Source organism: Cordyceps javanica, chromosome 2 (assembly GCF_051103115.1).
Source record: "Cordyceps javanica chromosome 2, complete sequence".
Lineage (NCBI taxonomy): Eukaryota > Fungi > Ascomycota > Sordariomycetes > Hypocreales > Cordycipitaceae > Cordyceps > Cordyceps javanica.
Window position 1 is genome coordinate 728,700 of NC_139296.1, and position 26,786 is coordinate 755,485.

A 26,786-nucleotide genomic window follows, 5' to 3' on the forward strand; every position below is an offset into this window, starting at 1 on the left:
GGTAGGTTGGAGACCAGGCGATAAATGCCGTTCTCCTCGTTTTCTCAACGCCACAGATGGAAACCAGTCAGACCAAGAGACTCCTGCGCAAAATGTCCCAGCAACGTAGACCAGAACTCTTTTGCTTTGAAATAAAGAAAAACACCAAAACTTTTTTTTGTCGTGATTGTCTTTTTTTTCTCGGAGCATAAACCCTTGGGGTGGAAGAGCTTTTGCATCTAGAGACGACGACCACGGCGACCACCCTTTCTGCGAGTAGAGTCGGAGGGGGTAGGGGTGACGTCCTCGATGCGGCCAATCTTCATGCCAGCACGGGCGAGGGCGCGGAGGGCAGACTGGGCACCGGGGCCGGGGGTCTTGGTGGCGTTACCGCCGGTGGCACGGATCTTGATGTGAAGGGCGTTGATGCCGAGCTCCTTGCAGCGGGCGGCGACGTCCTGAGCGGCCAACATGGCGGCGTAGGGGGAGGACTCGTCACGATCGGCCTTGACCTTCATGCCACCAGTGACACGAGTGATGGTTTCGCGACCACTGCAAGCCCATCAAACGTTAGCCAACCCCGATTCACGTCATATATAACCTCTGTTTCTGTTTTGCGTCCCGTCCGGAGGGAGGGGCAAAGAGCGAGGGTGCGCGGGAGGGTATAATAAAAAAAACGAACCTGAGATCAGTGATGTGGACAAAGGTGTCGTTGAAGGAAGCAAAGATACGGGCAACGCCAAAGACGAGCTCGCCTGTGTTTCGGAAGAAGGACTTGTTAGCTTGGGCAACCTGACGACTGGAATCCGTCGAAATGCGAAAGACGCATCAATTCGGACAACGGGGGTAGGGTTATTTTTTTTCTTCTACATACCATCGCGGACGGAGGGACCGAGGGAGATGTTCTCCTGGGGAGCGCGGGTGACCTTCTTGGGGGGCATTTTGACTGGTTGTTCTGCGGTGAGACTTGGCGGGTTGAGAATGAGGAAATCTCCAAAATCACCAAGGCACCCAAGAGCGGCGGGCACTTTGGTGGTTTGGACGGGGCACACGCCAGCCAGCCCCCGGAGCGAGTGGGCTGGGAGTGAGCGGTGGGGTGTGGCAGAACGGGCGAGTACACAGTGTTGTGCGTGCACGAAAAAAAGCCCTGACCCTAGGCGACGAGGGAAAAAAAAAGCTGGCTTGGATCGTTTGCGCGGTTGGGTGAATCCCCACTAAAACTTTTTTTTTGGCGGTGAGCACAAGTAAAAAAAAAGATGTGGGGGTTTTTTTTTTAATTCGCTTGTGGGCGGCGACGGCCAGGGTACCAGTGTCCACGGCTGAGAAGAAAATACCCCAAAACTGCCCACCCACTACTCTCTTCTCTTCCTCATCACTAACCGACCACCATCACAGCCAACCGTCGAAATGGGTGCCACGTATGTCTATTCCCTTGTTGTGTTGAACTCGTGCGAAACGATGGAACGATGAGCAATGGGAGAATTGCGATTCTCTTTCGCCTCCGGTTTCCCACCTCCCCCTTTTTTCGCGAGATATTGCAGATTTTGTCGTGGTCCTCTTCGCTGTCGGCAAAAAAGCCAGCTTCATCTGACTAGTGAGGCTATTCCTGATCTCTCTTGGGGGGAGAATGGAATTGCCTTGCTTCTCGATTGAAGCTGCTTGCCAGCTCGATGTTTTCTTGTCCCGTGGCGTATTGCCCTCGTTTCTTCAGGCCTGAAACCATTGGCTCTGCGGATCTGAGAGATGCTGCCTGGGGTGTTGGAGATGAAGACACTTGTTCATGGAACATTCTTCGCTCTTAAATACATTGCTGCGGATTGGGCTGAGCTGGGCTTGAGCGGAAGGTTTGCTGAAAAGCGTCTTTCGAAAAACTTGAACCCATTCAGCGTGTATCCCAACGCGGCTTCTTACTCTCCGACGAAAGTCGGAGGTCTTGTCGGATGAAATCTTGACTCAAGTTGAATAAAAGGAGAATACTCCTTCTTTTCCTTGATCACTTCACCGATCAAATACAGTTTCGAGTCAGCCAAAGCGAGAATGTCGCGCTCAAGCTACAATTCTCGCACCGGCGCTCTCTGTTCCACGCCCTCGCACGGGGTTGTGCTGGACTACGTACTAATCTGATCTGCTCACAGTACCGTCCCTACCAACGACCACATCCTGGTCCCTGAGACCCTTCTCAAGAAGCGCAAGAGCCAGGAGAAGGCTCGCGCTGAGCGCACCGCCGCTGTCGAGAAGAGGAAGGCCGTAAGTTCTTTTCCCTCGTTCCTTTCACAAGTGTGGCACTGTTTGCGTGATGCACAACATACCATTGTCAACTAGACATCTGTCGATGCTGTTGATAGTTAACCTTCTTTCGGGTCTGATACAATCGCCTGACCATCATTTGTTCCTGTCATTGCCGAGGTCGAGCAGTCATGCTAACAGCGCATTTCAATAGTCCAACAAGCAGAAGCGTAGCGTCATCTTCAAGCGTGCTGAGAAGTACGTCAAGGAGTACCGCGATGCTGAGCGCGAGAAGATCCGTCTTCACCGCGCCGCCAAGAAGGACGACTCCGCCTACGTCCCTGCCGAGGCCAAGCTGATCTTTGTCGTCCGCATCAAGGGTATCAACAAGATTGCCCCCAAGCCCCGCAAGATCCTCCAGCTCCTCCGTCTGCTCCAGATCAACAACGGCGTCTTCATCAAGGTCACCAAGGCCACCACTGAGATGCTCAAGATCGTCGAGCCCTGGATCGCCTACGGTTATCCTAACCTCAAGTCCATCAAGGAGCTCATCTACAAGCGCGGATACGGAAAGATCAACAAGCAGCGCATTGCTCTGACCGACAACGCCATCATTGAGGAGAACCTCGGCAAGTACGGCATTGTCTGCATTGAGGATCTCGTCCACGAGATCTACTCGGTCGGCCCCAACTTCAAGCAGGTGGCCAACTTCCTGTGGCCCTTCAAGCTCTCCAACCCCACTGGCGGCTTCCGTGCCCGCAAGTTCAAGCACTTCATTGAGGGCGGTGACCTCGGCAACCGCGAGGACGCCATCAACGGCCTCATCCGCCAGATGAACTAAACTGGCACCTTGATGCAATCAAAAAAATAAAATGTGTATGAAGGAACTGGGCGGGACAAAACTGGTAGTGACCTCGGGCCTACTTACATGGCATGGATGATTTGGCGTTTGCTAGCACGACTTGGGCTTTTGTTTTGAGGAATAAATTTCCCCTTATGAATGGCACACCAGCTTCCCTGCATTTTGTGATTATTTTCTCTGACGATGACACGTGAATGACTTGCATTAAATTGGTCTTGAAAAAAAATCATATTACGAGTAGACTTGGGCTTCTGTTTGAATCTTCGAGGCGTTCAGCCTACTCTTGTCTTGTATCATAATTATTATATCATAATATGTGTGTGTACAGGGTTTATAGTCTGAAGGTTACAAAGAAAGGGCGGTGCTGGTAGTCCATCCATGCCCCCGCCCCCCGCGGCGACGAGGTTCCATCTACATTTTGATGTCAAAGCTCGTTCCGCAGCCGCAGCTACTTGTTGCCAGAGGGTTGTCCACAATCTTGAACTGCGAGCCAATCAGCTCCATCGTAAAGTCCACCTTGCTGCCCTTGAGGAGATCCAGCGAGGGCTCGTCGAGTATGATGCGGGCGCCGTCGTACTTGGCGCCGACGGCCGGGTCCTCGCCGACGTACTGGAAGATGGAGTCGTCCTCGCCGACGGCGGCGGCGAACTCGGCGGCGTCCTTTTGGGGTATCGTGATGAGGCTCATCAGGTATTGGAAGCCGTGGCAGCCGCCGCTTTCGACCTGGATCCGCAGCGCAAGATTGGGGTTCGCGTCCTTGACCATGATTTCGGAGAGGCGCTGCCATCGTTGCACGAAATTGTTAGCACGTCTCTTTCGCTTTTGACGGCTGCTGGCGCATCTCAAAGACTGCCCTGATTTTGCTCTGCTTTGCACCGCACAGGCAGTTTCTCCGGTAAGGGATGAAGCTCGGGTAGAAAGAGAGGACGTACCTTGGCCGCGCGGGCGGTAATCTCAAGCGTCATGTCGTTGCCGTCCTCGTCCTTGACCGGGTTCTGCACGCACACCGTCGCGCTCCGAGTCGCCGAGGAGGAAAAGGCCCGTCTGGGTATCGTCGCGGGCGTCGCGGGCGGCGCCGCGCTTCGTCTCGCGAGGGGCCGAGTTGTGCCGTGTGTCATCCGAGGTGGCGAGGCCACGGTCCGCGGCGCGAGGAAGTCGAAGCAGCTCGCCGTCGCCGTGGGCGCGGCCGCCGCGGTAGCATACCGCCTCTTTGCTAGCTGGACAAAGAACCGCGCCGAGCAGGAGCCGTGGGCACATCGCAAAGGTGCCATTGTGGTTGTGTTGTGGCGGGCGAGCCGGGAGACCGTGTAGAGTGAGAGAGAGGTTATTAATACAAAAGATTTGAGCAAAGCCGATATAGAGAGGCTAGCATTGGCTGGGCGCTTTGAGTGGTTCCGGCACAGTGGCTCGCAGCGGGTGCAAGCAGCGGTCACGCCACTATGCCGGGATAATTCTAGGGCACATCTTGTACCTGGAAGAGAGGCAATACTTGACTTCCCCGCATTTCGTGCAAAGAGTGTAATTTAAACATTGTTTAGGAAAATGTAGAATTGATATTCACTGTATGTATGAATTCTCAATTTTTTTTTACGTCAGTTTCTCAAGCTTTTGACCTGTTTTCTAGTATAGTGACAGCTCTGGCCCCGGGGCTTAGGTACTTGCCAATGGAGATTCAATGAGAATGCAGGAAAAAATCGGCTTGTTGGTGGTACCTAGGTACCTCGAGGTGGTTGGACTGGGTGGCTGAGGTAATCAGGCCAGGTCAATTTGTGTGTGACTCTTCCCCTGTGACTCCTGCTCGTCCTCTGAACCGTGTCGCTAAGCCCCAAAGTGCGTGCCCCACCTGCCCACCAAAAATCATCAATTTTCACCCCGCGCGTCAGGGCGACTCGAACAAAGTCGAGAAATTAACTCGAGATTCCCCCCCTCCGAGGACTGACATTTTGACCGAACCTGCCAGCCCATCTCGCCCAAAATGTCTCGATTTTTCCGCCGTGGAGGCGACGACAGCTCCAGCGATAGCTCCAGCGACGAGGAAGAGCTCTACTCGGATAACGAGCAGCAAGATTTCCAGCAAGAGGGCTCCGACCAGGAGGACGACTCGGACTTCCCCACGGACAGCGACGATGACAGCAGCAGCGATGACGAGGCCCAGGGGAAAAACAGATTCTTGAAGGATGCCGACTCGGATAGCGACGACAGTGACGATGAGGCCCGCGCCAAGGTCCGCAGTGCAAAGACCAAGTTCACCGACGAACTGGAGGGTTCCATCAAGCAGATTGAGAACGGCGAGAAGAATGGCGACTGGACGCTCATTTCCAATGGTGAGCCTATCCTTGCCTCTATTTTTACATGGCAGAGGCTGCCAAGGAGAGAGATATCATTATGCTAACCAGACTGGACAGAGTTCGACAAGCTCACTCGCCAGATTTCCAAGGTGCCCGCCGCCAGCAAGACCCCAAAGCCTTACATTCGCATCCTCGCCGAGCTTGAGGACTTCTTGAACGAGTCTCTCGCCAAACAAAAGGTTACGCCCAAGAAGATGAACGCCATTCAAGCCCGTGCTCTCAACGCCGTCAAGCAAAAGATCAAGAAGACCAACAAGGAATATCAGAGCCAGATTGACTCGTACCGTGAGGACAAGGATGCTTTCATGGAGTCTGAAGCCGAGGAGATCGAGGCCCCCAAGGCGCCCAAGAAGCTCAAGGCTGCCTCGGCTATCGAGGTTGCTCCCGAGGAAATTGACGACGAGGGCTTCGCCACCGTTGGCAAGGGCGGCCGCACCCTCCAGTATACCCCCGAGAGCATCTTCAAGCACCTCCGTGGAATCATGGAGTCGCGTGGTAAGAAGAACACCGACAAGGCTGAACAGATCACTGTCATGGAGAAGCTCCTGGAGATTGCCAATACTCCTTACCAGAAAATTCGCACTCTCTTGGCGCTCGTCTCGGCTCGCTTTGATCTCGGCTCCGGCACTGCTACTGCCATGCCCCTCGAGCACTGGAAGGCTGCCGAAAAGGAGCTCTCTGCTCTTCTCGAACTCTTGAGCACTGAAAAGGAATATCTTGTTGTTGAACACGCCGAGGAATGGGATGACGACGAGAAGCCTCCCACGCTGGCTGCTGGCGACAAGTACATCAAGGTTCCCGGCAGCATCGTCTCCTACGTCGAGAGGCTGGATGATGAGCTCACCCGCTCCCTCCAGAGCATTGATCCCCATACCCCTGAATACATTGAGCGCCTCCAGGATGAGAGCTCCCTCTACAACATCATCTTCCGCGGCATGCTCTACTACGAATACCTGCGCAAGGATACCGCCCTCGACACTCCTCAGGACAGCGTTAACCGCATCGTTATGCGCAGGCTCGAGCACGTCTACTTCAAACCTTCGGCCGTCATCAAGACCTTCGAGGAGAACTGTTGGGAAGCTGCTGGATCCAACGTCGAGTCCGTCATCACTTCCCGCAGCCAGTCCCAGGACGCTAGCAACCTGGTCAACGTGCTCTGCAACTACCTCTTCAGCCACGCCGACGGCATTATCCGTGCCCGTGCCATGCTCTGCCAGGTTTACTTCCTTGCTCTGCACAACGAGTACTACAAGGCTCGTGACATGATGCTCATGTCCCATCTCCAGGAGAACATTCCCAACTTTGACGTTCTCAGCCAAATCCTCTACAACCGCACGCTCGTGCAGGTCGGCCTCTGCGCTTTCCGCAAGGGCCTGGTCTACGATGCCCAGAACACTCTCCAGGAGATTTGCGGCAGCGGCAGACAGAAGGAGCTGCTTGCTCAGGGTGTCATGATTCAGCGATACAGCCAGGTCTCTCCCGAGCAGGAGCGCCTAGAGAAGCAGCGCCAGCTGCCTTTCCACATGCACATTAACCTGGAACTCCTCGAGTGCGTTTACCTCACATGCAGCATGCTTCTGGAGATTCCTCTGCTGGCCCAGACTGGTTCTTCTCCCGATGTCAAGAAGCGCATCATCAGCAAGACCTACCGTCGCATGCTCGAGTACCACGAGCGCCAGATCTTCACCGGCCCTCCTGAAAACACTCGTGACCACGTCATGCAGGCTTCCAAGGCTCTTGCTGCTGGTGAGTGGAAGAAGGCCATCACCTTTATCCACAGCATTAAAATTTGGGACCTGATGCCCGATGCCGAGGATATCAAGGCCATGCTGTCCAAGCAGATCCAGGAGGAGGGCCTGCGCACCTATCTCTTCACATATGCTCCCTTTTACGACACACTCGCTACTGAGACGCTGTCGCAAATGTTTGAGCTCGACGACGCCAAGGTCACTGCCGTTGTCAGCAAGATGATTGCTCACGAGGAGCTTGCTGCCTCCCTTGACCAGGTCACCTCGACCGTCATCTTCCGCAAGGGTGTCGAGCTCAGCCGCCTGCAGTCTCTGGCTCTCACCCTCTCCGACAAGGCCAGCGGCCTCATCGAGACCAACGAGCGCACGCTCGAGCACCGCACACAGGGCACGTCCAACGCCTTTGAGCGCCAGGGCGGCCGTGGTCGCGGCGGTCAAAGAGGCGGTGGCCGTGGTGGTCGCGGTGGTGCTCGCCTCGGCGGCAACACTCAGCGCCAGGCTGGAGGTACGCAGTTTACTGGCGGAGCTCTGGGGGCCGCCGTTCGTGGTTGAGTAGAAGACGAGATGTAGGAGGTGCCAAACGAATCACGTTGCATATGGGTTTAAAAAGGATATGGAAAGAATGGAAAGAAAGCATCTCTCACGCAGGCTCGGGCGTCTTTTTCTGTGTTTTTCCTCTTGCGTGGGAAAAAAAATCATGGTCATGACTTTTGTTTTCATGTCTGTTACGCATGGGATAGGGACCAGTGGACAGCACGATTTTTTGATGGTGGAAGAAGTGGCTCAGATTAGCCTCTTGTTCTTGTTGACACGTTGTTTTACCCGCGCGGATTTTTTTTTATTTCCTTTTTCCTCTTTTGTTATGTAATGATCAGAAAAGAAAAACTTTGACAAAAATATAGTAGAAATTTATGAGCCTGGCTACTCATGCCTGTGACTTGCTTGCATGATCTCGGTGTTTAGTTGTTCTGCTGATGGTGTTATCATGCAAGTAGCCTTGGGCTCCTTACCGGCACTCTTGACCTTGGCGCGCTTTGCATCCCGCCGCGGCGGCCGGGAGAAGGCGTTCGCCAGCGTTGCAAGACTGGACGCGCAGCCGACAACGAAAAGGCGGGCCGTCTACCACGTATGCGGCCATGAAGGGAAAAATCTGCAGACATGTCTCGTCGTTGTTGGTGATGGGTACCATCGGGTTGACGACGGCCCAGGCAAATCGTATTGGTAAAGCTGATGGCCACCTTCTCAACGTCGGATCGGGTGTCAATTTTGTGTTTTTTGTGAAGTCGAGCACCGGCCTGATCTGAGCAAAATGTTTGCCGCCGTTGCATGCTGCCATTGAATGAGAAATCAAGGGATACCTTTTTGAAAACAGGGAGCTCCGAAACATAGTTACACATAAAATGTACCATGACCAGTCTTTTATTGATGCATAATTATATGGATAAACGAATAAAACTTTTTAAATGATTTATGCTAAAAATGCCTAGGCTGGGCTTACTGAATTTGAGCATATGAATCTAGGGCGTCGTGCAGGCGTCCAAACGTGCTGTCATGCCAGGTCTTGAGCTGCTCCCACTCCGCTCTGGGCAGGGCGACGCAGAACATGCGCAGCCAAGCGCCGACGATAAAGTCGGCGTAGCTGACCTGGCGTCCCAGAATGAACGGACCCTCGGCCTTTTCGGCGTACAGCTTGGCCAGCCCGGCCAGCGCCGCCTGGAAGCCGTCGAGGACCGCCTGGCGCGCCTCACCCTCGAGCTTGAACTCCTGCCCGGGCGCGACGCCGGCGCGGCGCGCAAACTCGGCCTTGACCTCGTCGGCGGTGGCCGGGTCCAGCGGCATGCCGCCGGCGATGAGGCTGGTAAAGGTGGTGAAGAGCGTGTCGGCGCTGAGGTTGAAGCGCCCGTACTGCGGGTAGCTCGGGTCGCGGGGCAGCGTCAGGAGCGTGGGGAAGTCGACGGTGGGCTCAAACGTGAATGCGAGCGCCTGCTCGGGGAACAGGCTGCCGCCGCCGGACCCGGGGTACTGCTTCTCCAGGTAGACGGCAATGTCAAACGAGTCCCCGACGACGGCGCCGGTCGCGGGGTCCCGCACGACGGGCAGCGTGTAAAAGTCCTCGCCGTCGGCGAACTTGCGGCACGCGGGCGCGCCGAGCTCCCGCCGCACCTTGCCAATGTCCAGCATGCCGACCCACGTCGTCGAGTACGGCAGCTGCTTGAAGTTGAGCGCGAACCGGGCCTTCCACGGGTTGGGCGCGCAGCACGACTCCTCCACGGGCGGCTTCTGCGCAATGTCGAAGAGCGTGATGCGCTGCGGGGAGCTCTCGGTTTCCGACATGGTAGACGTGAAGTCCTGTGGTGTAATTTAAAGATTGCAAAGAAGGCTTCTCAGAGATTGTCTGTCGTGTCTGGATTGACTTTCAGTGAGCGGTCAGAGTGAGGGGCCAGCCCTGCGTCATTCAGTACTAGTACTGCCAAGTCTAGCTGTTATGATGGTCGGCGATGTAACAGCGCAGCGTGAAGACCAAAATTTGAAAATGCATCTCAACCATATTTTCTTTTCCTTCGGTCATTGATGCCTCGTCTGATTTGTTTTCAATTTTCGATAATGAAGCCTATCGTGTTTTTTGTACAGCGCCGGAGTCATCACAGCAACCTTTGCTTGTTAGACTTTGAAACAGGAGTCAGCCACTCACAGCACTCATACGAGAGGGAGATTTACAATCCGTTTGTTTTATAGAATTCTGGTGGAAGATGAAGCTAGTACATAATAAGGGTGCTGGGCCTTTTCACGTCGGTTAGCAGGGTCTCTGCGTGCCCGTCGTGATTGTCGCTTCGGCTTGTGAACTGAACGAGCATGTCGACTTGGCATTTTTCGGTATCAAATTAGGAGAGCAAACAAAAAGTGGAAGAGCTTGCCAAAGTTGACTTTAAAGTGGTTAGGCGCATGGCACACGTGCAAGGCTGATTGCGACGCCTCTCGCATCTCTGATAGGTCTGGTTAGCGAGCTGAAGCTTTGCGACGCTGGGGCCGTCTCACAAGACCCTTTGTCTTGGCATTGACGACTCAAGAATAAAACTCGGCCCTCCCTGTTCAGGCAGTAGTGTAGTTGAGGGCAAAAGTCGAGTCTAGAAATATCCTTTGAATCGTAACAACGCAACAGATATACTCAACAACAAAGACGCGGACAGACCAAGATGCGATGACAGAGGACTCGTCCGCGACTTACACGGTGACTGGGCTCCACTGGTTCGCACTGTCGGCGACAGTCGCTCTGCTGTGTTGTATATGGTGGGTTTCGGAGCTACCAAGCTTGTTTCCCCAGGGCCGTAATGACACTTTTGCGCATCAGCCTGAATACGACGGCGCGTGCAACTGCTATGCCGCACAGCCAGCGCGAGCTCAAGCGCGCGGGGGGTTGGGGAGCTTCGCCCGCAATGTCATGTGGAGCTGCCTGCGATCTTTGCAGCCCGGCTTCGTGGTGCAACTCATTCGGAGGTTCGAAATGAATCACAAGTCATGGGCAGTGCGGTACTACTTTGGGCCAGGTACGAGCTCCGAGCATCTTGCGCGGATGAGCGTAGCAGGCCACATCGCGGCTGTATTGACTGAGACGACGCCCATCGTCATCCAAGCGGTGCTCATCTATGTCGGCTCAACCGGATTCGATCGAAATGGCGACTTGTTGATACAGTTCTGGATCGTTGGCCTCCTGCCCAGCGCCGTGACCGGGCTGAGCATGATACTGACCAGTTGTCTCCCGAGGTCTGCTTGGCGTGCAGCTTCAGTCGTCTTTTTCCTCACTTTTCTGGCATTGAGCGCGTCTTTGATCGTCGCAGCCGTCTTTACCGCGAGCGGGTACGGTATATTCAAGTTTAAAGCGCCGTTTGGCATCGTCATGGCTGCAGTGTGGCTACTGCACATGGTTCTGTCCATAGTCGTTGGCTTTCAGTGCAGCAAGGGCGTGCACTGCATCGCCTTGTTGCTCACCGCGGCGCTCAGAGTCGCTCCCATGATTTTGCTAGCGGTGCCGAGGGGCACGTACACCATTCCGTATCCCGGAATCAACGCTCTGGCATTCGCCATAGCGGTCAGTGTCGTTGCTGGCGGAGTCGTGTTCGCGCTGGCAGCCACAGCCCTCGTGCGCTGTCCAGTTTGGGATAGGCGGCATATTCTGACAAGACGGCGACGACGAAACAGGCGGGATCCTCGCCGTCGCGAAACTGACGGCCAAGGGGGTGGCGGAGGAAGTGGCACCGGGGGCGGCGATGGAGGGGGATGGAATTTTGATGGCGGTAGTGGCGGCGATGGCGGTTACGGCGATGGCGGTGGTGATGGAGGTGGTGGTGGTGACGGCGGAGGTGGAGGAGATGGTGGTGGCGGCGGCGGCGGTGATGGCGGTGGGTGATTCGTACCTGACTGTCGCTGTTTCTGGTTATGAAGTAGTGATTACTATTGGAAAAATTAGTCTACGGAGGCCACGAGAAGCCGCGCGTAACCTATGGGAGGAATTGCATGAAAATGAATTCTGCTAAGACCAGCATCAGGTATGAGCGACGTTTATTAGTAGTAGACCGTTTGTGCAGCTTATTAAATGGTGTGAGCACCCCGTCCGCCGTGGATTGCTTCTGCCAGGTGCGCCAATCCCACGCCCCATGTGAAAGGTTCCAGGTCATCATCCATTTCCTCAACGCCATTGCCACACATGGCCTCTGATCGCCATAGGGCTATAATAATTTGGACGCCATGGTATCCGGACAGCCTACCCGGAATGGGTGGCATCCGAAAATACAGGGCCAATTGTGACGAAATGGAGTCGTCTACGGGGGACGCTAAGCAATGATACTCCATGGAACCTCGGCCATTTTCAGAGCCCCAGCAATGATTCCTGTGCAACTAGGTACTATCTTGTCCCGGCACAGGCAGTGCAACATAAGGTTTTGGACTTGATTTGAAAAATTCTCGATTTTTCTTAAACACAAGTTTTTGTTCTTCCATATAGGCTCATTACCTCATTCGCTCACTCCAAAATGTCTACTGACACAGCCAAGGTCAAGCTCTACTGGTAAGTTGTGTCACCACCTAGCTTGTTTGGCCTGTGCCTGTGCGCCCGCCACGGACCAGAGCAACGAGCCGCATGTCTCATACGATGCGACAAAAGCTCCTCGCCCACTGGTCGGCGGCAGTCGCGAGAAGAAAAGAAGAAGAAGAAAAAAAGGTCGAAAAAGAACAATGCAATGAGCTAATCGACGAACGTCCCCGCCCGCAGGCTCGAGCAGTCGCGCTCCCAGCGCATCCTCTGGCTTCTCGAGGAGCTCAAGGTCAACTACGAGGTCGAAATCTTCCACCGCAACAAGCAGACGTTCCTCGCGCCCCCGGAACTCGCAAAGGTGCACCCTCTCGGCAAGTCGCCCGTCATCACCATCACGCCTCCCGGAGCCGATGCCAAGCCCATTGTCCTGGCCGAGAGCGGCTGGATGACGGAATACCTCTGCACGCACTACCCAGAGGGCCGCCGCCTCGTTCCCGAGCGCTGGCAGGAGGGCAAGGAGAACACGATTGGCGGCGAGACCGAGGCCTACCTTCGCCATCAGTACTACCTGCACTACGCCGAGGGCACCCTGATGCCTTACCTGGTCATGTCGCTTGTCATTGGTCGTATGTGTTTCCCCCGTCCTTTGTCGCTTTTTGCGAACGCGCGCGCCCAAAAACCGCTCGTGCTGACCATTTACGCAGGCCTCAAGGGTACTGACATTCCCTTCTTCGTTCGACCCATCACTTCCATGGTCGCAAACAGGATCATCGCCCTATTCATCGCTCCCAACCTCAAGAAGAACCTGGCCATGCTCAATGAGCAGCTCTCCACCTCGGGTGGCAAGTACCTCTGCAACGATCAGCTGACTGCGGCCGACATTCTCATGAGCTTCCCCCTCATCGCATCCAAATCCCGTCTCAGGGATATTGTACCTGGCTGGGAGCAGACTTACCCTCGCGTGTCCGAGTACATTCAGACCCTGGAGAGCAGCCCAGGCTACAAGAAGAGCATTGCCAAGGTCGAGGAGCTGGACGGCAAGTTCCAGCCGTCGCTGTAGTGTAGGCGAGCTACTGAAGAGATGTCCTTTGCAATTCAGTTGTGCCACGTAGGCCCACTACGATGTATGAGTTTTGCGTCTGCTGTAATTCAAACCCGTCAAAAGTTTTACAATTTACTCTTTATTTCATTTATCCAGCTCTTATGGCTTTTTCTCCATGTAGCCAGCCTGCGAGCTGTGTACTGAGTAGTGGTGGGACCCACCACAAGGTTGGAGGGATCCACCACAGAATCTCAACCTCAAATATTCTTCCAATGATTGTCCCTGATAGAGACACACGACATCACTGCTCAGCATAGCCGGAGCTCTGCGCGTGACGTTTTTTTTTTTTTTTTGCGGCTGAAGGGAAGCATCGAGGGGGGGCGCATAGACGCTCGATATCTGCATTGGAATTGGCGTCATGCTCCCGTCTCGCGCTGTGTGCTGGCGATGCACCTCGCAGCTGCGCACGCAAGCTCCCCAGTCCGTCGCCAAACTGGCATTCTCCTCGTTCGGCGACACGACACGCAACGAACAGCCTGGTCGAACCTCGCCGTCTCCCGCGAAGAATCGGAGACCGCTGCGCCATCGATATGGAAAGCATAAACCCAAGCAGGCTGGCGCGCGGTTCCCGTCCAAATCCGACGTATCGGCCTTCGACATGTTTAATCAGATCGTCAATGCCAAAAATACAGAATGGACAGGCAAAACGACCGCCATACTTCCCAACCAAGGCCTCTCTGGCACGAACGCGGTGTCCGAGATCGACATCACATTTATGCTAAGCACTCTGGTGGCCCGGAAAAACGAACCGGTCAGTCAACGGCTCAAGACATTTGACGAGTCGATATGGCCCCATCTACGAGCCTATGACACCAATTTCCCGACACCTGTATCACAGCTCCTGAATGAATTCATCAACGGTGCTTGCAGGGACGAGCTTCAACACGGTCGAGCCTCCACCTGCCTTGAGATCGCGCGCCTCGCAGCTCGCTTGGGCATCACAAGCCTGCACATTCCCAATATGATGGCACTCAAGATATGCCATGTATTTGCCACACACAAAAACTCTAGCTCCCATCGCGGCTTTCTGGCTCAGAATCTACTAGAGCTTTGGATGCACGTTTCACAAATGCAACGGCTGCCTGAAAAGGACCAGCCCTTGCGTTTCGCCCTCCCAGACAAGGTCGAGTTTGAAGTCACATTGAGAGATGCGCAGAAATCAAACCATGAGGTTCTCAACGACAATGGCGTTGCTCCAGAGGCTTTTCTTAAAGCTTTGTTTCCTCAATTCGAAAACGGCGGGACAAAAGAACTTATCGGCGGGCTCTTGGCGACACTGTGCGTCGTCTCTGACACACGATTCGTCACAGAACATGTACAGAGAGACTTCGCACCGTTATTGGAGCTTACGAGCACTTTTTTCGCTGAACACAGCCAAGGTGCCGGATCCATGCTGACACAATTGCCACATCAGGTCGCCCATCATGCCGTTTCTTTCCCATCGGAGAAGTTTTATGAGCTTCATTCATACATCACTAATCAATGGCCCATACTCGTTCAGTTCCTACAAAATAAAAAGGCAGCATGGCGTCGAGGTGGCGTTGCATTTGAGTCAAAAACCAGTCTTGCCCAGATCCACAAGCGACTGCAGAAGGCATATGAAGAGCGCAATAAACCAGGGGTCCGGACCATATGGGCAGAGTTGTACCAAAAACAAGCCGAAAATGAGGGCTTACGCTCCGCCGTACAATCCAGGCCCGAATTGATGGATTTTATCATCTTTATTGCCTGCGCACTGCGCCTGGACTACGAGTATAAGACGGCAGTAGAGCTGATGACCAAGCTGCAGATCCCGCTCACGCTCAAGACATACACCAGCATGATGCACGGCTGGAGGCTTTGCAAGGATACAAGGAAAATTGATGCGTTGTGGAGTCAATTAGAAAGTGCGAATGTGCGCCTTGATGTGCCCATCTGGACAGAACGCCTGGCCGCCTACATCCTCAAGGGAAAGATCGGCGTGTGTGTAAATGCGCTTTCGAAGCTACAAAAGGATTGGGATGAGGCGGTAAAGGCCGACACAGTCGCAGAAAGTGGTGCAGTGCAGCCCAGCATCGAAATGGTGAATGCGTGCATCAAGGGCATCCTTGAGATTGATCCGCCGGCCGCCAAGGTGCTGCTCAGCTGGGCTCACAACCATGGCATCAGACCCGACATTAGCACCCACAACATCATCCTCCGGAGGGCCTTTGCTACCGGGCCCGACGACGTCGCCTGGATCATGGAATTGATGGAACAGAACGGTGTCGAGCCTAACCAGGCAACCTTTGTCATCTTGATCGAGGAGATGCTGGCGCTGACTAGCCAAGACTCGCCTGAAGCGCAGGTCGACGCCGTGGACCAAGTCTTTGCCGACCTGGCGCGGTCCAAATTCACCCTCACCTCGGAGCTCTACGCCAAGGCACTGCACGCCGTCGCCTCGCTGGCGAACGCCTCAGACGCGGCCGTCGACGCCGTGCTGGCGCACCTGCGGCACCTAAAAGTCCGCATCAACCCGTACATGGTGACGATCCTGATTGAGCGCTCGCTACAGCTCGACCCGCACTCGTTCGCGCCGATCCAGGCGCTGCTGGAAAAGTACAACATGGCGGACACGGCGCGCGGCGACCAGACGCTGTGGGAGCGCGTGATCCGCGCCGCCGCCCTCACGGGGGAGCCCTACCTCGCCCTCGAGCGCTTCGATGCGCTGGCCGCCGCCGGCCGGCCCGTCACCTCCTTGCCCTGCCTCAACGAGCTGCTCCGTGCCCTGCTGGCCAAGGGCGACGTCGTCAACGCGCGCCGCGTCGTCGACTCGGCCCTGCACAACAAGATGGTGGCGCAGGCGCAGAGAGGCCCCCACGGTGACATGGACGATGCGCGCTTCTGGAAGCATCACTTTTGGCACCTTGCCAAGGAGAATGGGCTCCTCGACGAGACCAACATGCCGGGCGGGCTGAACAAGCTGATTGAGTATTACTGAACAGCATCGATCGCTACTGCGTTTGTTCAGTTGTTTGTACAATATTTTCATCTGGCTCCTTGTCTACATCACGGGTGGACAAAGGCTGAGTGTAGAGTACCATACCAAATACCATGTACATTATTATTTTTCTCCCAACATACCTGGCCATCTTACAAAAAGGCCAGTTTGGCTATGTTGTACTAGATGTACTGTAAGAACGTAGCATTCGTTATAGAATCAAAAAGTAGATGACTGTCTACCATCCCAATAGTTTCCAAACGCCGATATCCCGCTTTGTTTACCCCGAAAAATTCAAGCTTTGATATACAGAGGTCCAGACCCAAGCCCCAGATGCCGTCAGGACTGTGCCATGTTCTCGTCCTCATCCTGGCCAGCAGCAGCAGCAGCAGCACCTTCCGCCTGGCCTTGCTCCCGCGTCGGCTGCGCAGCGCCCAGAGCCGCCGCCACCGTCTCCAGGCCGTCGACCTCGTCGCGCGCGAGCCGGCGGCCCGCGCCCTGCCACTCGCCGTCGCGCACCTCGCCGGCCGGGCCGAGCTCGACGCCGGCGACGGTCTCGAGGTACCGGCGCGACGCGCTCTCGACATACTCGGCACGCTCACGGCGCCAGCTCTTTCGTTCTTTCTCGGCAGCATCATCCTCCTCCTCCTCCTCCTCCTCCTTCTCCTTGTCCTGCCCGTCGTCGCCGTCGCCGTCATCAATGGCCGGAATCAGCGCCCGCAGCGACGACGACAGCGACCGCAGCGTCTGCAGCTGCGCGAGGGTGAACTCGGTCGTTGTCGCGACCGGCCGCTCCGTGCCGCCCTCCTCGAGCGTGCCGCGGTCGTGCAGGAACCCCAGCGCGTTGGTCTGCAGCTGCGCCTCCGCAGCGTCCACGCCCTCCTCCTTCTTCACCGCCGTCGCCGCGGGCGCGGGCGTGACGGGCCCCTTGATGCCGACGGCGGCGCGCAGCGTCCGGAGGAGCGCGTCGTTGCGCACGCGCTCCTTCTCCAGCGCGACCTGCAGCTTCTGGCTGGCGTGCAGCCGGCGGCGCAGCTGCGTGACGGACTCGAGGCTGGGCGGCGCGCCGCCGCCGCCGCCGTCGGCACCGCCCGCCGAGGACGGGGCGGAAAAGTCGAGGCCCTTGTAGTGGGCGAGCTGCATGTACGGCCGGTCTGCGGCCTTGACGGTGAGGATGTTGTTCATGACGTAGAGCTCGAAAATGTCAAAGTTCTTGTCGATGGAGGCGTTGAGGAGCGTCTCGAGCTGGTGCGTGCCGTGCTCGATCTCGCGCTTGGCGGCCTCCTCGGGGCTCTGGCCGCTGTTGTTGCTGCCGTCCGGGTCGGCGCCGGGCGCCCCGCGCTTCTTGGGGTGGCCGAACCCGAGGTTCTGCGGGGGTATACCGATCAGGACCGTCTCTACGGCGCCGACGGCGCGGTCGGCGAGGACATTGACGGCGTTGATGATGTCGTCGAGGAGGGACTTTAGGTGGATAGCTGTTAGTGAACGCCCGCGGGGAAAGGGAAGAGGGGGGGGATAGGATGGGCAAGTTTGCGCGAGGTTGTGGGAGGCGATTGGGGGTCCCATAATACGTACAACAGGCGGATAACTAAAGTGCTCGGTGAGCAGCTCGTACTCTGCGTTATCTGGCGCCGACATGGCTGACTTCGTGTGCTGGTGTTGGAGGCGGAAGACGATGACGGCGGAAGCATGGAGGGGACGCGCTTCGTTATAGAGAGACGCGTTGGTGGGCTGCGCAGCGTGTAAAGCGGTCACGGTGTGCCCGATACAGCACTATGTTCTTGATGGAGAATCAACGACATCAGATAGACTCGACTCCTCTCAACCGTCAAAAAGATTAAGGAGAATTAAAGTTGGATTATTCGACTGTTATTGCAGAATGCTGCAAACGCAAGGTAGGTACTCCGTACCGACACTCTAATTTTAGAAGGCTTAAGTAGTGAGTGGGGTTCCAGTGAGTTTGCGTATTTTGCGCGCGACCGAGGGTGAGTAGGGTGAGCCCCGCTTCCTCGACATTTCCTACTTTAAGTACGACGACATGGCAACTACAAAACGGCTATCGCTGCTACTTTAAACCATTGTTCATTGTCATAGTGTAGAATGTGTGTTTCCGTCGAGTATATGGCGTTTGTTTGCGTGCGTTTGCTCCCTTATATCTGCGCGCTTCACAAGCTGGCTATGATCTCGTGCAAGTGTGCTTCCGCGCGAGCCCGACGGCGCGCATCTCATATAGTCGCAGCCGAAATTGCGCATCGACTCACACTCATAATGTCTTGCCGTCAAGATTTCGAGATCTGCGCAACCGCGCATTCAACACTAGGTCGCCCAGAGCACGCCGCGGCTGACAGTGAATCGTTGGCCTTTCGAAACCAATAATCATAATGTGGTTTGTTTCTGGGTTATATAAAATGTAGACTTCTCGATCGTCCGCATGAGCAACCCCATAGTCGGGCATTAGCCGCAAACGACCTCAGTGCATTGTCCGCAAGTCTCGTCCCCTGGTTGTTGCTTAATGAGATATCTTCAAGCCTGTGGCCTCCCCACGACATAAACGCCAAATGTACTATGTAGATCCGATGGTCATAGTAATATCTTGTTCATGGTGCGGAGATCTATCACGGCAAAGGAGCTAATCCACTCCATCTACCTTCGTGGTTGGATTGATCAAGTGTCCATCTAGATACATCATTTGATGTTGTCCGTGATCATCATCCTTAAGCGGCAAAGGCTCAGCCTCGTTGGCAAGGCGGCTTGTAAAGCCATGCGACAGAAAGAGGCCGAGCATTCGAGCTCTTTTAATAGTCACCAATGTTTCAGGAGATATACCACCGACGTCTATGATAAAGGATAACCAAAACGTATGTTCCAAAGCATCGTGATCAGGTAACCTAGACCAGCCATTACGGCGGTACATTAATCCTATAAATGCCAGAAGAGAGTGCAAGTTCAGGCCAAAAGGGCTTATAGCAGCCTCGGCCCAGTCAACTACCCCCATCAAGCAGCATGATTACGGGTCCACGAGCAAGTTGCAAGCACCAAAGTTCTTATGGAGGAGAACCATAGGCAACGCCATTATATCGTTCAACAAAGCTAGGCAAGTCTAGATATAGGGTCGAAATCGATCAGGAAGGCCATCCAAAAGAAGCATCAAGTCTCGTCTATAGCTCTTTTCTAGCCCGTCGCGATATTCTACACAAACTTCCCGCGGAGCGAGCCATGATTAGGCAAAGAAACTATTTAATATTAGTGTCAGGGCGTAATCAGGCTCATACATGTTTACCTTGCAACAGTTGAGAAGAAATTTTGACGAAGTAGAAAGAATTCCGGCGCAGTTTAAGGAATGTTACGAGCGAGGATAAAGTCCAGCTATGTGATGCCTAGCATGCGCGTCATTAGGTACACGAGAAGGGGTTCGCGACAGTCGTGGTCATTGCCCAACTGGCCGTGAAATGATACAGTTGGTACCAATGAGCCGTGGACTTTGGCGGCCAGATCTAACATTTCCGTTTTGAGTGCCAGTGACTTGAGACGGCACTGGACTACGTATTCCAGGTTGTCGCCACCATACACGGTGTAGCTGCACACTCCTTGCACCGGCACAGGAGCAAGCTTGTGGCTTTGCGTTAGCTCTCGACATTTTGCCTCGCATTCGTCTCTCGCGTCCCCAGATGGCCTTGCCACCATATTCTGGTATTAACTACGCAGCCCAGACAGGCTATGTCGCTGACTTTTGTAGGTTATGCGCTGGACAAGGATCGCCGACATGTATCAGGGTACCGGTATCCGGCGGAGAAGCGGACGTGTAGTCCATGGCTGCGAGCTTCAGAGGCACGTTGCTGTGCATGCCCCATGATGGCTCTTCAACATCCACAGCCCCCTCGAGGGCAATGATGACAGCAACTCTTACGATGCGACTAACAAGCAGCGGTACACATTTCACGCCGCCATCATCAACATCGATCGGCAAACACCATCCTGACCGTGATCCCTACAAATAGCTAGCACTTGGCCGTAAGGATAACATGGCAACTTGCTTTGTTGGCGGTTAGGCACTGGGCCCATCCACTCTCGGCTTCTTAGACGGTTCGCGAGCAGTAATAGATGTCAGTGGACTAGGCTGTGATAGGTCCGAAGTATCGTCGACCTGCGTAAGGTCACCTTGAGACTCTTGACCTGAAGTATATAGATCGGGTAGCTGATCTATCGCCGACCGGATCCTGCCGGAATGCATTGGCGCACAGCTCTCGTAAATGTTGAGGATAATGCGGTACGCTGTTCTTCGCTCTTTCCCTCCTGTTCAGTGAAGTAAAAAATACGGATATCCTCGCGATAGCACCGCGTGGTTTAGCCGTTAACATGGGCGCAGTGACCGTACAGTCGGACTGAGCGGCTGTCATGTGAAACAAAAAAACCAAGGATCTCCCTGTGGAGTTCTGCTTGCCTCTCAACCTCTCGGAATAGTTGGACGATGCCTTTAATGGCGACAGTCATGCTTAGTTCGTTCTGGAGGTCGGCTTCATCTAGGGACACAGCACCGCATCTTGCTTCGACGGTAAGGAACGAGATGTACATCATATACGTCGCCATAAATGAAGACTAGTCGTTTGCGAGTGGGTCACCCATCCAGGGTTTCATTTTTTCGCGTTGTTCTGTCGAGAAGGCATCTTGTTGGAAACCAACAGCATAGTCGGGCTGCGGTCGCCTGCCAACCCCAGGCAAGAGCCTCGCGTTGCTCCAGCTCTCATTCCGCGATTCTGAAGTATCCCCGTTCAAAATGGTCTAGAGAATACTCTTCGGCAGAAGGGACAATGTTAGGCGTTATTCAATGAACGATCCTCGCCTCATTCCGGTTTTGGGCCTGCTTGATAACTGCCTTAACCTTGTCGCTGAAGAAAAGATTTTTGGGAAGGGTTTGTGGCAATTCGCAGAGCTCTTTAACCAGTTCTTGGCTCCGCTTAGACAAGCCATCTGGTGATTCGGACAAGAAGCTTTCATGCTTCTCAAGGAGCTTGTTGAATTTAGCATCGGCGTAAGGGAAGGTGGCATCTGCAATGTCCGAGTCACCGGACTCGGAGCGCTTGTGACTCTGGCTACTTCTTACAGATGCCGTCGATTTCCTTCTCGCGAGTACACGTTGCATCTCTTTGACGTGAGTTGGCCACCTCCTGTTGTTCACCCAGTACGATACCGGGTCGTATGTTATTTGCTTCAGTGGCCCTGGTCGCTGCATACGCTTCGCAGACGGGTTGGTCGTGTCGCTATTTTCTTCGAATTTTCTCTTGCTCGAATTTGGGAAATGCCTACCCTTCTTTATCTTGGAACTGTCGTCGAGTAGTAACCATATCCAGGGAAGTCGCCGCGCAGGTCGCCTGTGCGGTCGGCGCTTAACAGTTGGTGGGCTGGTTTCATAGTGACGACGCGGTGAATTGGTTGAAGACGTTGATTCATGGTGCCAGACCATTGTTTTAAAAGATTCGCAGGGCTTACTTTGCCCAATACTTTGCCAAGCCGTGACAGCTTGACGCAGCTTCATGTTTGGCGAGGTGTTGATTACAGGTCAAAGGTTGGCTGACGACGCAACATCTCGATCATCCCCTCCGTGGGCGACCGCCAATGTAACTTGTACATTCAGCCACCAAACTGATCACGCGCCTGCGCTCTAATTTGCCACGAGACGGACCAGCACGGTGGTCGCAATTAATTCTTAAATGGCTACATGTTGCTCGACGTTGTTTATTTGCGTCGTCATTCATAATCTTCTACCACGTCATTCCAATGCTTACTATGAAGCACCAGGCAAGATGTCATCAAGTTTCTGATGTGATATATAAAGGGGTATAGGCGCTACAAAGATGCGGCGCGTCCATTTTTTGGCACAACAGTTTCGCCAAACAAGCACGTGCGAGAGGCGCGGCCGACTCTGTTTCTTGAGATGTGGTGGTCAGAGATCATGGCGTGCAAGTTTTGCTCGGCACGGCGGCTAGTGTTTTTCTTTCTACGAAACGTCGAGGTTGGGAAACAGGCGTGCCAATGCGTCGGAATCGGGTGTGAGAGGTCGCAGCATGCTCTCCTGAGTGTTCTTAGACATAGCGAAACAAGCTATGAAAACGCCAGCAACGCACAATATTGCCATGGGCCGACGTCCCTTCCCAAAGCGGGAGTTAATTTATATCGATTATAAGAAGAAGAAGAAGTCGCAGCAAGGGCTAGCAATGAAGATTATTCAACCCCATTTAGCTAATTAAGGATTACGCGGTATTAATACACGGGAGGAAGTTGCAAAAATAAACTCGCCCTCCGGCGCAAACGGAGAGTCATAAAAGCTTCTCCGAATATCTGAATAACGTTCATTTTACCTTTTTCTCTGACTATAGCGAAGATATTAAGTATGCTAAATTATTATAAGCTTTCGCAGCCAAATCCGCAATCTCACTGTACCCTAGTGGGGTCGCGGTTGGCCAAAGCCTCCCCGCAGTGCGTAATCGCCAATCCAACCTCTTTTGTCCCAGCAACCCAACATGGAATACGATTTTACACAGCATCAACATTCAACACCCCTGACTTGAATTTTCTTTTTTCTCAAAGAGAATCAAATCAAAAGAAGCTCTAGGATAAGGATTGTAGCTGCAACAGCAACACCTCCCCCCTCATCATGTCGAAGTTTGGCAACTTTGTCAAGAATGGATGGCATCCCGAGAAAGAGGGCACCACATTCAAGGGCCAAATGGTATGGACGCCTCCCATGCCTCCTCTTCTCCCTCATCTGCCTTCTTTTCCCCCCTCTTCCGCTTCCTTCCCACCACTGACTAACTCCTCTCCGCTTCCAGAAGGGCCTAGTCGGCCGTGGCGATTCCAAGGACGACGAGCGCAACAAGGACCACGTCTCCCGGCCGCTGCACACCCTCACCGACCCGTCGGAGCTGCCGCCGCCGCCGCAGCGTCGCGGCACCGGGCTCGCCCCGGGCCCTCCACCCTCGTCATCGGGCGGCGAGAAGCGCAAGGTCGTGACCGCGCCGTCCAAGTACCAGGACCCCCACGGTCCGCGCGTCCAGCCGCCCGCTCGCACAACTCGAGTGCCGCTATCCGACCAGCAGGAGCAGCAGGACGACCAGCAGCAGATGACGGAGGAGGCGCCGGCGCCGCCTCGTCCGTACCGGACAAACACCACAGGCCTGCGCACCGATCACCTGCCAACGCCGCCGGGTCGTCGGGACGGCGCCGACGGGAGGAGCCCGCCGTCGTACAGCGCGGCGACGGGCACCGCAGGCGGCGCGACTCGGCGTGCCGTGCCGGCTCTTCCCGGACGTGCCGGCGGTGCTGCGCCGAGCTTACCGCCGCGATTGCCGCCTCGCGGGGCTGCAGGCGGCGGCGGTGCGGCGACCCCTCCCCCTTCGGCCAGTCCGCAATCGACTGGAAGCGGTGGTCTGCTGAATCAAGACGCGGTGAGTCGCCTCGGCGCCGCGGGCGTGTCCGTTCCGGGGTTCGGCATCGGCAAGAGTAACAACACGAGCGGTGGTAAGCAGCAAGACGGCGGCGGCGGCGGCGAGAATCAAATCAATGAGCTGCAAAACCGCTTCGCGCGCTTCAATCCCTCCTCCCCTTCCGCCCCCTCCACGACATACACACAGCAGCAACAGTCGCAGCCAGGGCAGGGGCAGGGCACGACGTGGGCGCAGAAGCAGGCAGCGCTGCGGACGGCGTCGCAGCTGCACAAGGACCCCGCGCAGGTGTCGCTGGCCGACGCCAGGGCCGCGGCGGGCACGGCCAACAACTTTCGGCAGCGCCACGGGGACCAGGTGGCGGCGGGCTACGGCAAGGCGCAGGCGTGGAACCAAAAGTACGGCGTGGCGGACAGGGTCGGGGGGTTCGCGAACAAGCTCGGAGGGCAGCCGCAGCAGCAGCAGCAGCAGCAGCAGGGCGTGGCCGCAACAGCCGCGGCGGAGGAACAGGAGACGGGCGTGACGACGACTGGCGCGGTCAAGAAGAAACCGCCGCCGCCGCCGCCCAAGAAGAAGCCGGGTCTGGCCGCACCGGCGGTGGGGGACGACGGTGCGCCGCCTCCGGTGCCCATGTCGACGCGGCCCAACTTTTAGCCTTGAAAGCTTTCGTGGTTTGGCCAATGCCACCTCCGTCAAGCTTGCTACGCGCAGACTGGGTAGATTTTACCCGGTACCTTTCAAGATGGGTTATGAGCATTGCAGAGTCGCAGTTTCTGTTGAGGTCACAATAGCGGTTTTTTGTATAGCATAGCTTATTCTTTGCTTTTTTGCCCTTTTTTTTTCTTTCCTTATTTTCTCTGTTTTTTTTGGCACACAAACAGCATATTGGGTCATCAATTCATCCTTGTTTTCTCATCTTTGTTTTAGGTAAAAAAAGAAAAAGGCTAGATCCAGTGATACATCCACCAGTTGGGAAAAGACGGAAACAACGCCAGGGACTTTTTGGTTTGGCTGTTTTTATAGATATGCACCTCGACGGCAAAAACTTATCCCAGATCATGAGGGGGGGCGGCCAAAACAACAAGATTAAGGAGCCAAGGGACACCTCACAGAACTCAGACCTTAGACCTTCATCTCCTTGAGGCCGTGCTTCCAGACAATGATGTAGGGAGTGACACCATCCTCGCGGTAGTTGAGCAGGACGATGCTAATAGAAGGGTCAGCATACCGGTGGGGGGGGCTTTTGTGAGATGTGAAGGGGGAGTCTTGGATGGAGTGGAACATACAGGCCATCGGGGTTCATAGACTCGCCGGTGTAGAACTCAAAGTCCTTGAAGTTGGGGAGGAGCTTCTCCTTGACGTAGGTTTGAGCACCCTTCTCGAAGGCGGTAATCTCCTCGGCGGGGGCGCCGCGCTCCTGGAGGGCAGCCTTGACGGCCTTCATGTAGCCCTTGAGGTAGACGAGGTAGCCCTTCTTGTCGAAGTTGGTGGACTGGAGACGGAAGGAGTTGACAATGTTGTTGACCTTGACATCGGCATCCTCGAGAGCCTCGTCGGCCTCCTCAGCAGAGGCGTTGGCACCGGTGTCTATGGAAGGGGAGGGGGTAAGGGTGTTAGCGGGGATGGTCTGAGTTTTGGTAGTTGAAGAGATGATGATTTCCGGCATCTTTAATATTCTGCTGCTGGATTTTTTTTCGTGATTGTCTTTGTCTTTGCTCTCTCTCTCTCTCTCTCTCTCTCTCTCTCTCTTCGTCAAGACTGTATAAACGTACCGACAACAACGGCACCCTCGGTAATCATGGCGCAGTCAGCCTCGAAGACAATGTTGTCGACGAGCTTGAGGTCGTACGAGTCAGAGATGATCTCGTCATCGGTGAGGATGTCCTATGAAAGCGCAGAGCGTCAGTTTTGAATTGGATTCTGGATTCTCTTTTTTTTTTCGAGTCCAGCAAGAAGAGTCTGGCGGAGAGATTCAAGTCCCTTGAGGGAAGGCGGGGGGGGTTTGGGTGCGAAAATGGCGGGGTGCAGGAGGGGAAGCGAAAAAAAAAAATCTCGACAGTAGCGCGGGGTCGGTCGGTCGTGCAGAGCTGGCCGGAAACTGGCGGCGCGCAAGGGGGCGAAGGGAAGAGACACTCGGGATGTACAGAAAGCATACCTTGTAGATAAGCATGATGGCGGTATTGGTCGTCGGGAAAAATGAAGGAGGCCGTGAATAGAAGTGATCGAGGTGGAGGGGGGAAGGGAAGAAGAAGAAAAAAGTACTAAGAGGCAGAGAGGCAAAAAGCAGGTTGGCAGGATGGTTGGAAAAGTGGAGGGAGGGGCTGCGTTTGTAGGGGCGCGCGCCGCTCCGTTGCTACTTGTCTGTGTATGGCTGTCCCTCCATTTTCTCTATATATGGCACTCTTCTTTTAAAAAAAAATCGTACCTTGTCCTCTCTCTAATTAGCAACTCGAAATCTCAATCACTGCTACCGCCTCCATCCTCTCTCTTGTTTGGTACTTGTGTGATTGTCCTGTCATTGTTTTTTTTTTTTCGCTGGGCAGTCAAAGAGGGGCAGTCAGTCTAATCTGGTGGGGTCGAGACCTTTTCTTACTTTTTTCTCCCCTCTGCCCTTGATGCCTTGCCTCTTTGCCCGCTCAGAATTATTCTAGTGGCACTGCTACTGGCTGGAACAGACCGGTTGCCCCTCTGTACCATATTTATTGGGTTGATTTATCGTTGCTGGGGAATCTTGAGTAATTCGCGGCGGTGTTGGCTTCTAGGGTAGGTCATGTTGGCTTTTGGCCCCTCTTGCCAACCCAAGAGGTTATAAGAGACTCATCGGGTGAATTGTAATCTGTACACTGGGCCAATTGCCACCTTGGAGGGCCTCGTTTCTTAGATACAATGCGGATTCTACCTACGGATAAGGTACTGGTAGCCTCTTGCTGACACCGGTGCTGTCAGTATCTACTTTCCATAGTGATCACGATGGTGCCAGGTACTCCATCACCATAATAGGCCCGGAAAGACGTCTAGTCAATCATTACAGAGAACCACGATCCGAGAACCATGCTGTGAATACCACTCAAAATACTTCATCACTTGAAAAAGT

The 26,786-nt window shown here is 54.7% G+C and overlaps 11 protein-coding genes across 11 annotated transcripts; 6 read left to right on the top strand and 5 right to left on the bottom strand.

Annotated features, from left to right (window-relative positions):
• Positions 1–218: 218 nt before the first annotated feature.
• V2A60_002734 (40S ribosomal protein uS11) lies at positions 219–920 on the bottom strand (the record flags this gene model as incomplete). The annotated part of the gene is made up of 3 exons (XM_083254080.1): positions 219–531; positions 662–734; positions 854–920. The coding sequence occupies 3 exons, from the start codon at positions 918–920 to the stop codon at positions 219–221; spliced, it is 453 nt and encodes a 150-aa protein (XP_083110206.1).
• A 466-nt stretch (positions 921–1,386) lies between these two features.
• V2A60_002735 (60S ribosomal protein uL30) lies at positions 1,387–3,046 on the top strand (the record flags this gene model as incomplete). The annotated part of the gene is made up of 3 exons (XM_083254081.1): positions 1,387–1,397; positions 2,115–2,226; positions 2,420–3,046. 3 exons carry the CDS (start codon positions 1,387–1,389, stop codon positions 3,044–3,046), a joined length of 750 nt encoding a protein of 249 aa, XP_083110207.1.
• Positions 3,047–3,478: 432 nt separating this feature from the next.
• On the bottom strand, positions 3,479–4,338 carry V2A60_002736 (HesB/IscA family protein; the record flags this gene model as incomplete). The annotated part of the gene is made up of 2 exons (XM_083254082.1): positions 3,479–3,847; positions 4,000–4,338. The coding sequence occupies 2 exons, from the start codon at positions 4,336–4,338 to the stop codon at positions 3,479–3,481; spliced, it is 708 nt and encodes a 235-aa protein (XP_083110208.1).
• A 704-nt stretch (positions 4,339–5,042) lies between these two features.
• On the top strand, positions 5,043–7,715 carry V2A60_002737 (translation initiation factor eIF3 core subunit c; the record flags this gene model as incomplete). Its single annotated transcript, XM_083254083.1, has 2 exons — positions 5,043–5,391; positions 5,473–7,715. 2 exons carry the CDS (start codon positions 5,043–5,045, stop codon positions 7,713–7,715), a joined length of 2,592 nt encoding a protein of 863 aa, XP_083110209.1.
• A 942-nt stretch (positions 7,716–8,657) lies between these two features.
• Positions 8,658–9,497, bottom strand: V2A60_002738 (uncharacterized protein; the record flags this gene model as incomplete). The annotated part of the gene is made up of 1 exon (XM_083254084.1): positions 8,658–9,497. One exon carries the CDS (start codon positions 9,495–9,497, stop codon positions 8,658–8,660), a length of 840 nt encoding a protein of 279 aa, XP_083110210.1.
• A 1,168-nt stretch (positions 9,498–10,665) lies between these two features.
• On the top strand, positions 10,666–11,568 carry V2A60_002739 (uncharacterized protein; the record flags this gene model as incomplete). The annotated part of the gene is made up of 1 exon (XM_083254085.1): positions 10,666–11,568. The coding sequence occupies one exon, from the start codon at positions 10,666–10,668 to the stop codon at positions 11,566–11,568; it is 903 nt and encodes a 300-aa protein (XP_083110211.1).
• Positions 11,569–12,190: 622 nt separating this feature from the next.
• Positions 12,191–13,252, top strand: V2A60_002740 (glutathione S-transferase; the record flags this gene model as incomplete). The annotated part of the gene is made up of 3 exons (XM_083254086.1): positions 12,191–12,225; positions 12,430–12,818; positions 12,897–13,252. The coding sequence occupies 3 exons, from the start codon at positions 12,191–12,193 to the stop codon at positions 13,250–13,252; spliced, it is 780 nt and encodes a 259-aa protein (XP_083110212.1).
• A 400-nt stretch (positions 13,253–13,652) lies between these two features.
• On the top strand, positions 13,653–16,253 carry V2A60_002741 (uncharacterized protein; the record flags this gene model as incomplete). Its single annotated transcript, XM_083254087.1, has 1 exon — positions 13,653–16,253. One exon carries the CDS (start codon positions 13,653–13,655, stop codon positions 16,251–16,253), a length of 2,601 nt encoding a protein of 866 aa, XP_083110213.1.
• Positions 16,254–16,592: 339 nt separating this feature from the next.
• On the bottom strand, positions 16,593–17,891 carry V2A60_002742 (MIND complex subunit MTW1; the record flags this gene model as incomplete). Its single annotated transcript, XM_083254088.1, has 2 exons — positions 16,593–17,714; positions 17,829–17,891. The coding sequence occupies 2 exons, from the start codon at positions 17,889–17,891 to the stop codon at positions 16,593–16,595; spliced, it is 1,185 nt and encodes a 394-aa protein (XP_083110214.1).
• A 5,014-nt stretch (positions 17,892–22,905) lies between these two features.
• Positions 22,906–24,346, top strand: V2A60_002743 (uncharacterized protein; the record flags this gene model as incomplete). Its single annotated transcript, XM_083254089.1, has 2 exons — positions 22,906–22,980; positions 23,081–24,346. 2 exons carry the CDS (start codon positions 22,906–22,908, stop codon positions 24,344–24,346), a joined length of 1,341 nt encoding a protein of 446 aa, XP_083110215.1.
• A 468-nt stretch (positions 24,347–24,814) lies between these two features.
• V2A60_002744 (Mss4-like protein) lies at positions 24,815–25,862 on the bottom strand (the record flags this gene model as incomplete). The annotated part of the gene is made up of 4 exons (XM_083254090.1): positions 24,815–24,899; positions 24,979–25,279; positions 25,465–25,576; positions 25,848–25,862. 4 exons carry the CDS (start codon positions 25,860–25,862, stop codon positions 24,815–24,817), a joined length of 513 nt encoding a protein of 170 aa, XP_083110216.1.
• Between the last annotated feature and the right edge of the window lie 924 nt (positions 25,863–26,786).